General features: G+C 38.2%; 1 protein-coding gene across 1 annotated transcript; it reads left to right on the plus strand.

Annotated features, from left to right (window-relative positions):
* The first annotated feature begins 583 nt into the window (after positions 1-583).
* On the plus strand, positions 584-9,600 carry utp25 (UTP25 small subunit processor component). The gene is made up of 13 exons (XM_079472590.1): positions 584-753; positions 864-903; positions 1,169-1,328; positions 1,427-1,708; positions 3,752-3,840; positions 3,968-4,166; positions 4,298-4,491; positions 6,077-6,293; positions 6,416-6,618; positions 6,775-6,957; positions 7,159-7,268; positions 8,665-8,910; positions 9,038-9,600. The coding sequence occupies exons 1-13, from the start codon at positions 653-655 to the stop codon at positions 9,294-9,296; spliced, it is 2,283 nt and encodes a 760-aa protein (XP_079328716.1). The 5' UTR covers positions 584-652; the 3' UTR covers positions 9,297-9,600.
* Positions 9,601-11,928: the final 2,328 nt, after the last annotated feature.

Genomic DNA, 11,928 nt, shown 5'->3' on the forward strand with positions numbered 1-11,928 from the left:
GATCCATTCCTACACGCCTGCGGTGTATGTAATCACTTAAAGCTGACTCTTTGACTCACAGGGGAATGATAGTGCATGTCAAAGTCCCTGCTCATTTACTATGGCAGGGAATCTACTAATGGAACACTATGAACACCTCTAAATGAGGTCCATTGAAAGATAAACTGATGACATGACTCTTTTTGCTTTGACAGGTGCTGAAACATCATATCCCAGGTGCACTCGGTGTATATATTTGCCAGTATTTTCCCAACACACCGTAATAATTTATAGAATAGCTCAAAACTAAGAAAAAAGATGTGACTACGGGAACATGCTTTTTTAGGAGAATTAAAGGAGCTATTCTGGGCTAATTCCTCTATAATTCCTCTATTCATGCTGGCTTTTTCTTTTATATTTGGTCCAAGTCATCTACATAACATTTTTAATATATGCAAAAATCAGATTATTTTGAACTACAGCCGTGTATATGTCTTAAAAAGTTGCATCTTTTTTACATAACCAATTCTGACAGTTTTTACGAATAAAATTGCTGTTTCCCTGTGCCTCCACTACAGTTACCCCCAGGCCGATAGGTGGCGCAAGAGTGTTAGCCGGCGTGGATTATTATCCGCAAAGAAAAGTTTAACGGAGTACACACGTGTGTACAAACATGGGCAGAAGAAAGAGAGGAAACCAAGAGGTTAGCAATTTAAATAAAAAACAGAAGAAACATTTAAAGGAGTATGGAGAACAGCATCCTTTTCATGATAAGTAAGTATTACGAACCGTTGTTTAGAACAGCAGAGAGTAGCAGTTAGCATAACGTGTGAGCTTCTAACATAACAGCTAACGTTTAATGAATATTCTTCTGTCGTTTATAGTGTTGTGGACAGGCCCGAGGAAACTCAGATTTTGCGCTTGGTAAGTAGTAACAGTAGAAGTGATGTGCAGATCACATAGCGGTTCAAGCAACCTCCTGCACGATTTTTACTTCTAGGCACTAGTCCAGTGTGAATGAGCTTCATTTGACAGCTGATGTATGTAGAGCTGTTAAATTTGTGGAGTCTACAGCACAGATGCCCCTGCATCCATTTGAATAGCTTGTTTTTAAATTGCTGTTTTTAGTTTTGCCATCTTGGCACATGGAAGCCTCCATGTGTTCAATAATTTTCTTTACTGTGACCAGCCCAACAGTCATCCACAACGCCGGCAACCCGAGTATGAGGAAGGCAGTGATGAAGAACAGCAGTCTGCATATCAGAAACTGCTGTCCACGATGATCCAGGGTGCTGATGTCAACAGTGAAGAAAGTGAAGTGGATGAGGAAGTTCTAGAAGTTGTTGAACGTAGGACTACAGTCTAATTACTAACACAATAATTATTCTCCCAAAAAAGTGAAGTTACAAAACTGATTTTAAATGCCCCTGTTTGGTTCTACCTGAAGGAGAGGGGCAAGAAGACGAGATCGATGATGATGATGATGATGATGATGGTGGTGATGATGAAGAAGATGTAGAGGAAGAGGATGATGACGGAGAAGATTTGGGAGAAGAGGATAAAGACTTGCCCGATGACTCAGAAAATAAAGCACAACCTGAAAAAAAGGAAGAAGAAGACACAGAGGAAATTATAGAGGGAGAGTTTACAGATAAGAAGAACGAAGCTGCATTCTGTTTAGAGAAAAACTTGCCTGCAGAGGGAGAGAACTCTGAAGAGCTGAAAGAGGGTGAGACATTATTTATGTCACAGTGTGAGAAATAATTTACCAGTAAGCTTTAATACTTACCTGAAATTATTCATGAATGTGTACTGTCTATTTAAATGGTGTTCTCTATCTTATTACAAACCCCTTTTCATTAATACACATTTTATACATCAGCAAATCAGACTCATTATTTATATAAGCGATGTGTTGTGTTAGCACTGTCTCAAATTCTAGCACCCTCAACACTATTCTGAGTTGACTCTGTCGCATGAACTGTTAGGTAATAGTCCATTGCAGAGTGAGCTTGGCACTAGGGCACATAAAGAGGACGTAACAGCCACAAAGGGGAGCAACCTTCCCAAACCAAAAGCTGATGTGACTAGGGATGCACCGATACCAGTTTTTCTCTGCCGATCCGATTCCGATACTGAACTTACAAATATCGGCCGATACCGATCCAAATCCGATATCAGTTATTGTTGACCTTTTAAGGTTTAGAATGTCTGTAACTCACAAAGTTATTAAATTTATCTGCTTAAAGTCAAGCTTTGCATATTCATGAAATACATCAAAACTTAGATAAATAATATACACAGTATGACGGACATCTTTATTAAGAACACGGTGCTAAACTTATAATTGAAATAAATTACATTTAATCAAGCTATGGAGTCATCCAAATGACAATCTGTATTTTCCAACCATCCAGCATTTCTTTGATTGAAGCTGAAATCACGCTGCTTCTGTGTGATCCTCGCAACTCTATAGCATGTAGCACAGCACTCTGCAATGCGTAACCAGAATCCATCCCATGCGCGGTTAAACTCAAAAGGGAATGGGACACACGTCGGAGCTCCAAATATTAGCAGTGAAGCTCAAAGATTTTACATCTTTTAACTGATCCGCAACATGCGACGACACTATAAAATAACTTGGGCAAAGCTGTTTCAGAAATGTATTTACGCGATGGTAAACTAACGCGGTTCAGGCGACGGAAGCCTACATTTTCCACAACAGAGAGAGGCTGATTATCTAGTACAATAAATTTCACAACTTTTTCTGTGATTTTTACAGATTTTTTTTGTTGTCTTTGTGAAGTTTTTCTTGCCTTTGAAATAATTCCTGCACGGTTTGGTGCTTTAATTCGTCCTTTTTGCGTTTCGCTTGTACAAACTCTTCGTGATCTTTTCCGTGATGCTTCTGAAGATGTTTGATTAAATGTGTCGTGTTGTAACGCGCAACAGTACTTACACACTGGCAGCTGTGCTGCTTTCTGTTGTTTCAAGCGTGAAATATTTCCACATCTGCGACATCTTCAACGCGCTGAAATTTCCATATAGGCATAAAGTTGGGTCCTGAAAGGTCTCCCCACTAAACTCGCCTGTCGGGCCATTACGCAAAATAAATTTCAAAATTATTATTTTTAAGTAAATGCATTTTTCTCAAAATAAACGAACGTTTTCTATTTACTTAAATACAGCTCCCCGTTCAACAATTGCTGGTAATTTGGTATCGGATTTGGATCGGTTGTGCTGACTCGCGCATGATCGATACCCGATCCATTCAAAAAGGTATGGATCGGAGCCAAATCCGATCCTGAGTATCGGATCGGTACATCCCTAGATGTGACACACTGTGGACCGCATAGACATGCTTGAGGGGATACTTTACCCAGATCATTTACACACCTTCGAGTTGTTCCAAATCGGTATACATTTATTTGTTTTGATGAACACAGAGAAAAATATCTGAAAGAATGCTTATAACCAAACAGATTTTGCCCCCCATTGACTACCATAGTAGGAAAAAATACAATGGTAGTCAAAAGTGCCCCAGAACTGTTTGCTGTCCTACATTCTTCAAAATGTCTTCAATTGTGTTCAACAGAACAAAAAAAATTGTATATATTTTTTTCCTACAACAGGAAAACTCGAAGGTGAGTAAATGATGATGGTGAAGTATCCCTTAAATTGTTCCATTTGGGAGAAAGTCTGAGACTGTTAATTGACTCAACTGATGTATAATAAATGTTTCTTCTCCTTTCGGACTCATTGGTTCTTGCAGACATGTTTGTGGAGCACCAGGAGAAAGAACTCAGTGAAGAAGAAGTGAGTCAAATCTCAGGGGGGTCAAAGTTCAAGACTCAAGTTAAGGTATGTTGTCAAATTTAAGACGCATTGTTTTCTTTTGATTTTGCCAGTTATGACATATACTTGTTAAAATCTTATATAATAGTTCAAATTTAACAAGAGACAAACTCTAACTTCCTGTTTTCTAAAGTGGCCAAAACTGGGCACTCTGCAGTGTGTACGTCAGCTGGAACGTTTCCCTGCTTTGGGACAGCCGTCATCTGCTCCTGTCCCACCTATTCACAAAACCATCCAGGCCAATTGGCACCAGCTAAACCAGTCCTCCCAGTCTGGAAGTGGGGCTGTGCCGGATGTCACAGAGTTACAGAAGGAACTGCTTGGGCTCATGGGTATGTCAACCACTTTCATTGTCATGTGAGCCTACATTTTATTAACTTATTTTAAAAGGACATTTAGCTGTAGTTTTTGTGTTTTGTCTGTGATAGTGTCTTTCATGATTTTGCATAATTTGTTTTTGCAGGTACTTACAAGGATGTGTATTTTGCAAATAGCTCCCCTTTGAGGGAGACTAAGGAAGTGCGGAGTGCCTACTGTTTTCATGTCCTGAACCATGTGTTAAAGGCCAACTCTCGTGTGCTCAGAAATAATGCCAAGTTGAAGGAAAATAAAGATGCTGAAGAAGATTTTCGTGACCAGGGCATTACCAGACCAAAGGTACAAGTGGCTTTAATTATGATTCTTTTTTTTGTTGATAGAAAGTAATCATAAATGAAACCTGACTTTGACACCCAGTGTATAATGTTGAATGTATTGATTTTAAATGCTGAATGGGTTAATCCTTGTTTGTCTTGGCCTTGATGACTGTAACGTGAAGATGTTATCCAATCAAACTATATGTAAATCGCAATTATGTATAGTTTGGAAATGGACAACAATTCACTTTTTTGTTAGGAATAGCCACATACACCTGGGATTACAGTTACATTTTAGTCATTTAGCAGATGCTTTTATCCAAAGTGATTTACAGGGTTCCTGCGCGTTTTGGAAAAGTGTGGATTTTTATTTCAATGTTTTCTTGGTCTGGATTAGTATGGAGAAAGTAACATTTTGTATGGAGAAAATTATGAATTTCCAGACTATTGCCCTATTCGGTTTTCTAATATATTAAATAAGAATTTCTAATAATAAATGTATTTTTATGAAGTTTGGACAATATCTTGACCAAATCTGCTGGAGGACTGTTTGGTGGGATTGGATGTTGGCAGCAGTAACCTTGACAGTCGGGCTCCCCCGACTAAACATGTTAAACGCACGCCCGTACCCCGCAATTTAGCTCCCAGACGTCCGGTCAGTTTTTACATGGTATGCAATAAAAGTCGTCCAATAGTACGAAACTGTGTTTTATTCTGCCAATATTATTTTAACTTTTTATGCTTGTATTTTTATACAAGTGACTGCATGTTTTGTAATTTGAGTTTATGGCTGTAGCTACACAAAATCTCCAGGGAATAGCACTTACATTTGTCATTCCAAACCCAAATGCTCTTGAAAGGTTGATTGTTTTTAAATCCGGTAATTTGTATAAAAATATAAATTGACCATGTGTTTACTCATCACTGATAAACATAAAAAGACAGACATTGTTTTAGCTAATGTTATCTAATTGTGCATTTTAGAACAATTGCAATGTAGATCAATAAAATCTTTTGTTTGGGACAAATTCGGTTTTTGGATCCTGCATACCCTGTATTGGAACTTGGTCAAATTTGGAAAGAAGCCAAGTTATTGGACTTTAGTTATCATTATAGAATTATATTTCGCCAATCCTTCTATTGCTGTAGGTTGAAGGTATACATTTATTTAATTTGACAAATTATTAACATTGCACAAAATTTCAATAAGATGTTGTGCATTGAACATCTTGTATGAGTTCTAGCTTTAACAGTCCGCTGATTATTTGGCAAAATATAATAATAATATACATGTGAACAGTAAACTTCAGGGAAGTCTTTATGTTTGAGTCTGGAAAAGTATAGAATTTTGAAATGGAAAATGTGTAGGAACCCTGGACTTACAAGACGATATGTCATATAGGAGCAATAAAACAATTAGTTAGTATCCACAAAATGCAGAACAATACCTGTTGAGAGAAAGAGAGAGGGTTAGTTTTTTTATTCACAGTAGAGATAGTTTATTTTTATTGTTGTGAGGGATGTGGTTGACTGGACTGGGAAGAACGTTCCACCGGGATGGAGGATTGAATTGTCTGCAAAAGTTAAATTTGTCCATCCTCCTCAAGGTGTTGATTCTAGTGCCAATCAGAGATGGAGCATTGCGTGTGGTCCAGACCTTCATTACTCTAATGGAACCCAAAGGGAAGAAAATTGACGTCAGTAACAAGAAGAGATTCAAGGAAGAGTTTGGGGAAGAGTCAGACAACACACCATCCAACCTGCAGAGACCTGATGATTATCATGCTATCTTCTCTGGAAATGTGGACGACCACTTTAGGATAGGTACGATGAAACCAGAGCACTCCTTTCTGCTGGAGTTGTTGGCCAAACTTTGGTCAAATAGTACTATCAAATCCTTTGGTTTGACAATAACATTGGATTTCTTTCTCTCTTTGTGTCGTCAGGTGTGTCTGTTATGAAACACAGCATGTGTCTCTATTCTCCATTCTACTCCTCTGACATCATTATTGCATCTCCACTGGGTCTTCGAACCGTTCTGGGTGCCGATGGTGAGAGCAAGAGAGATTTCGACTTTCTCTCCTCCATCGAGCTGCTTATTGTGGATCAGGCGGATGTGTTCCTTATGCAGAACTGGGAACATGTGCTGGTGAGTCTCTCTCAGACCAGTTTCTATTAGTCATTGAAACAAATGGCCAGAGTTAAAGCCATGGTAATAATTTGATATTTTAAATTGACATTTTATAATGAAAGAATACCAATGCTCAGTTTCCCATTATCTTTTTCTATATTATGTTTGTGGCAGCATGTGTTGAACCATGTGAATCTGCAGCCGTTGGACTCGCATGGAGTTGATTTCTCCCGTGTGCGCATGTGGAACCTAAACAACTGGGCAGCACACTACAGACAGACACTGGTGTTCAGTGCCATACAAGAACCCCAGATCACCAACATCCTTACCAAACACTGCCACAACTACAGGGGTCAGGTACACAGCAGATTGACTTAACCCCAGTGTTGCCCATTTTATTTCGATCGAGCATTATTTTGGAATTTTTCTGGAAATTCAGTGTAGGATTGATAAGGTTTCTCTGTTTTACATTGTATAATGACTCTTCATAAACAGATGGACATCATATTTACATATATATACATCTAGTATGTGTTCTAATATTCTCTTTTTTTTCAGGTGCATTGTAAGACCACTCCAAAGGTGGGCTCAATCTGTCAGGTACTGGTGCAGTTACCACATGTGTTCCAGATGTTTCACACGGACAGCTTCAGGGATCAGGATGCCAGGTCAGACTTCTGCTGTTTTCATGATTTGACACTAGAGGGCAACATTCATCAGTCACAGTAAATTTCAGCCAGTGGATGTTGGAGTTCCAGTTCATGTAGAGAATTCGAAAAAGAAATTATCAGACATTACATAGCCACCAAATGACATGTAAAGTACATTTTATAGTTAAATGTGGTGTGATTTAAAGGAGTCATATGACATGGCTAAAACAAATATTATCGTTTGTTTTAGATGTATTGCAATCTGTATACACAATTTAAGGTTAAAAAAACCGAAGTATTTTCCACATACCGTGAATGTTTGTATCTACTCTTTGCCCCGCCTCTCTGAAACACGCAGATTTTTAACAAAGCTCATCGCTCTGAAAAGCAAGGTGTGCTATTATTGGCCACCTAACCAGAGCCTAGTGTTGGTCGAATACTGCAAGCGTGTGACAGAAATGTAACGCCTCTTATAGGGTTGGGCCGATAAGTAATTCCAACAAATGTTTCACTTTCGTCACGTGACTCTCACTGCTCTGTGCTGGAAATCACTTCGTGAACATATGAACAAGGCTAAGAGGCATTAAGCTTGCGCTGTACAGACTGGCCTGACTTTTTAACTGTGGAGCTCCCGCTGTATAAAGAGGGCGCACATTTTGCGCAGACCTTACTGACTTTATAACTGTAAGACGCCTGTCTGCGCATCCCGAAATGTATAAAGAAGACAGGTGTCTGACTCGTGTCTGCGCATCCCGTGTTGTATAAAGAAGACGCGAGTCTGCGCATCCCGAATTGTATAAAGAAGATATACGTGGGTCTGCGCAGCTCGCATTGTGTAATGACGGGCCTCACTTTATAACGCCGATAATCACTTTATAATGGCAATGTCATCGTCCAACCCAATTTTGAACAAACCTTATTTTCATTGTTTCTGGGTAAAAAACAACATGCAGGTTTGATCGTGTGTTAGGGTAATACATAGGCTTTATTATTATTTAGGTTCATATATAGCATTTTTTATATATATATATATATATATATATATATATATATATAGCATAATAATAATTCAATACTTGAGTTTACATTTGGGCGGTCTTCGTCAAGTCATACCACAAACTGATGCAGATTTGTGGGGGTGAGGTTACACGAGGCGTTTCAGGCAGGTCTGGATGAGCATTCGATTTTAGATAGAATGCATCTTTTGTTCCGATACTTAAAGTTTTGCAATTTTACTTGTCTCATACATGCATGGGCAACTTGTAACACACCAAAGACAGAAAAACAGGATTTGCGCCATATGACCCCTTTAAAAATTCTAAATATGTCCCAACAGGGACCCTTTCCACTACTGCATTTTGTAAAACCTATCCCAAATATTGAAGATGCATTTCAACTATCCATGATCCTTTAGGTTCCAGTTCTTTGTGGATAAGATTCTGCCACAGTACAAAGACTCTGTAATGTCCCACACTCTCATCTATGTGCCTTCATACTTCGATTTTGTTCGTCTGCGGAACTATCTGAAGAAGAGGGACGTCAGTTTTGCGAGTATCAGCGAGTACTCACAGAGATCAGAGGTTTCTCGTGCACGCCATTACTTTCAGAAAGGAGAAAAACAGTTTCTGCTTTTCTCAGAAAGATTCCACTTTTACAAAAGGTATGCATTTGTGTTCTTAAAATGGCACAGTCATAATTATTAATAATTATTAGATGATTGTTTATGTGTGTGCTTTAAAATGGGTTTAATTTACATTTGTGCATTTGTTTTTTACTTATTTCCTCAGGTACACTATTAAGGGAATCTTTAACTTGATCTTCTATGGGTTGCCTACATATCCTAATTTCTACAGTGAGGTGTGTAATATGCTTCAGGCTGATGTTAGAGAGAGTGGCAGTTCGCCCAGCTTCACCTGCACGGCCCTGTACTCTCGATACGACACACATCGGCTGGCTGCCATCACAGGAGCTGATCGTGCTGCTCAGATGCTGCACTCCAAGAAGCCAGTCCACCTTTTCATCACAGGCGAGGAGAACAACACCTAAAAATGCCTAAAATCTGATCAAATGTGACACTTTACCTCTATGAATTCAATCTTTTATTGGACAGGAATTATTGGAACGTGAAATCTTTTGACATTCAATTAAAATGCCGTTTGGCTGAATGTAAGACCAAATAGTTATTTACAAATTTTTTTTATATTGTATATCCTGTGTGTTGTTCCAAACTCATATGCTGTTAACACAAAAGATTTATGTACATTGATAAAACATCATATAAATATTAAAGGCATATTACTTGTTTTCTGAAGCCACACTGGAGCTTTATGTAATAAACAGCTCAAAGATTAAGTCAGTGTCCAGTGATAATATTTCTCTATACAATCTTAACCACCTTTTTGGGTGAACTTCCCCTTTAACATTTCTCTCAAATTTGGTTTTGATGGTGGGTTTTTTTTTGGTTAATGTATGATAAATGCCAGTTTACAGAAGACAATTTAAATCCTGCTGCCTAATGTTTACAGTATTTATTTTCAAAGCTAGACATGGAATCAATTTGTGTGTTCCCTGGAAATAGAACCCACATCCTTTGCACTGCTAATCCAGTGTTGTAAAGGAATTGGATTCATTTGATTTAATACTTCAACAATCACTTGTTTAATTACAAGTGCGTATTAGATCCCTTCTAATAATACCACTGCTTCCTTGTAAATAGGAAAACACAGGCTGTAATTGACCTAATCTGTATGAAAATTCAGTTTACAGCATTTAAAGAATGTATCTTTTATGTCCCAAGTGATGAGTCGTAATCTTGTTCTTTGCTTTCCCGCTCCGTTTTTCCGTCAGCTGGAAAATGGAGCACACACACACAGATGTGCACTCTCTCTGTCTCTTATCACACACTGCATTCAGAAGGAAATGAAGCTGTATGTGTGTATGGTTAGACCAAGATCGTCTGACTTGATCAAAACCCTTAATCTAATAGATCTCTTCTGCGTATTCCCAAATCTGTAAATCTGGGCCATGCAAGAGAAGTCTGCATATCCTTGTGTTAGTTTGATTTATATGTACACACCTCCCTCTCCGCATCCGAGCCCCATAGGACCATCTGGTTTGGTCTGGATTTTAGTGCCTTTAGGTTTTTGTTTGTTTTATGACCCTTATTGCAGATATTTCATGAAATGCAACAATGCCACTATGTTGTGGCAGAAAAAGTCGGTTGTACGTTTTTTTGTCCCTTGTCACATTTGACATCAGTCATGATTTCTAATCCATTCCGTTGTGATCAATTTTAATATTTTTGCATTTTATTTCAATTAAAGACTTTTAATGAGTAAATTTATGATCCGTTACTAAAGGCCACATATGCAAATACAGTGATCGGACAAGTAAGGTGACCTCTCTTGCTCGCGTTCTCTCACATCCTACTCTGTGTCCAACACTTGTGTTTATTGGAGTGTGGGTAGTCTGTTGCCTTGGAAACCCCTCTGTGCTCTCATCCTGACTCCATTGTGTGTGTGTGTGTGTCTGGAGAGGAATAGAGAGTGTGAGAGCTCTGACTGATTTTATAACTCTGCCCGTCAGGTTGTATGTCTAGAGTACCTTTTTGTTTTTATCTTTACTTTGACTGAAGTGTTTTTTGGCAAGCATGTCTACATTTTTAGGCCAAACAGTAGATACAGTGAAAAGGAAAATATATTTGTCATGTCTTGGTATTTCGACGTGTCAGATCAGATGTGCTCTATTTCACACATTCATCCAACAAGCCTTATGTTTTTTGCCCAGAAAGTAAAAACTAGATTTTTCCTTTATTCTAATGTACATGCAGTATATGGTTGTGCACACGCATTCAAATTTATTTTAGTATGTGATGTTTCAATTTTTACATTATCTCATCATCTGTATATCTTGAAAAACAGTGTCTGAAATCCAAACCTTTTTCCTCTTCCTCCAGACACTGTAGAATGGAAAGGGTTAATTGATGTCTGAGTGTTTCTATGACAACACGGATAAGACTGATGAGCACAACAGTTAGGAAGAGCTTCTCAAATCAGAATCCCAAAATAACCACACACAAACTAAACCCAAAGAGATGGTGGGGGGAAAAGAAAAGGTCAATTATTGATAGAGTGAAATCTAAGATGGCACAGTCAGATAACCTCTCACTGAAGTGCTAGATTCTGACTAAAATAGATCTAAACAGTAATCTTTTCTAAAGGAGCAAAGAAAAAAGCATTAAATATTTTTACATTAGAAATTTTATTTTTTGGCGGAAGCAATTCCTGTTTCAGGGTTTTTAACACTACACGTTACATTACAACATTATGAAATACAACCAACATCCCATTTAGTACTCAATCACAATGTGAAGGAACCATTCAACACTTTATGTGTGAAAGAAAAAGTGAAACAGGAAGTGCTTCTGGATCAGTGTTGTTTATATAATAATAATTTTAGACTGTTGTTAAATGCCATAGAAAGGATAAAGGGCTCCATTTAGCAGATGCAGAACAGGAAATTACATATCCATAGAGGAAGCTTGATATAGGAACCGTTATTTGTAGTATAATGCCATGTGTTTCTATCCAGCTCAATTGATGCATGGCAACAGCTGTAACCATAGCTCTTCAAGATAATGGTAACATTGCTAATAACAGTCAGATAATAGCTTCCATAA

Source organism: Barbatula barbatula, assembly GCF_947034865.1.
Source record: "Barbatula barbatula genome assembly, chromosome: 14".
Classification (NCBI taxonomy): domain Eukaryota; kingdom Metazoa; phylum Chordata; class Actinopteri; order Cypriniformes; family Nemacheilidae; genus Barbatula; species Barbatula barbatula.

Bases quoted from the DNA above. Each gene is read 5' to 3' on its own strand.
- utp25 (XM_079472590.1), top strand. From the start codon at position 653: ATGGGCAGAAGAAAGAGAGGAAACCAAGAGGTTAGCAATTTAAATAAA. The intron at 6,294-6,415 runs GTACGATGAAAC...TTGTGTCGTCAG, and splicing joins GGACGACCACTTTAGGATAG to GTGTGTCTGTTATGAAACAC. The intron at 8,911-9,037 runs GTATGCATTTGT...TTATTTCCTCAG, and splicing joins AGATTCCACTTTTACAAAAG to GTACACTATTAAGGGAATCT.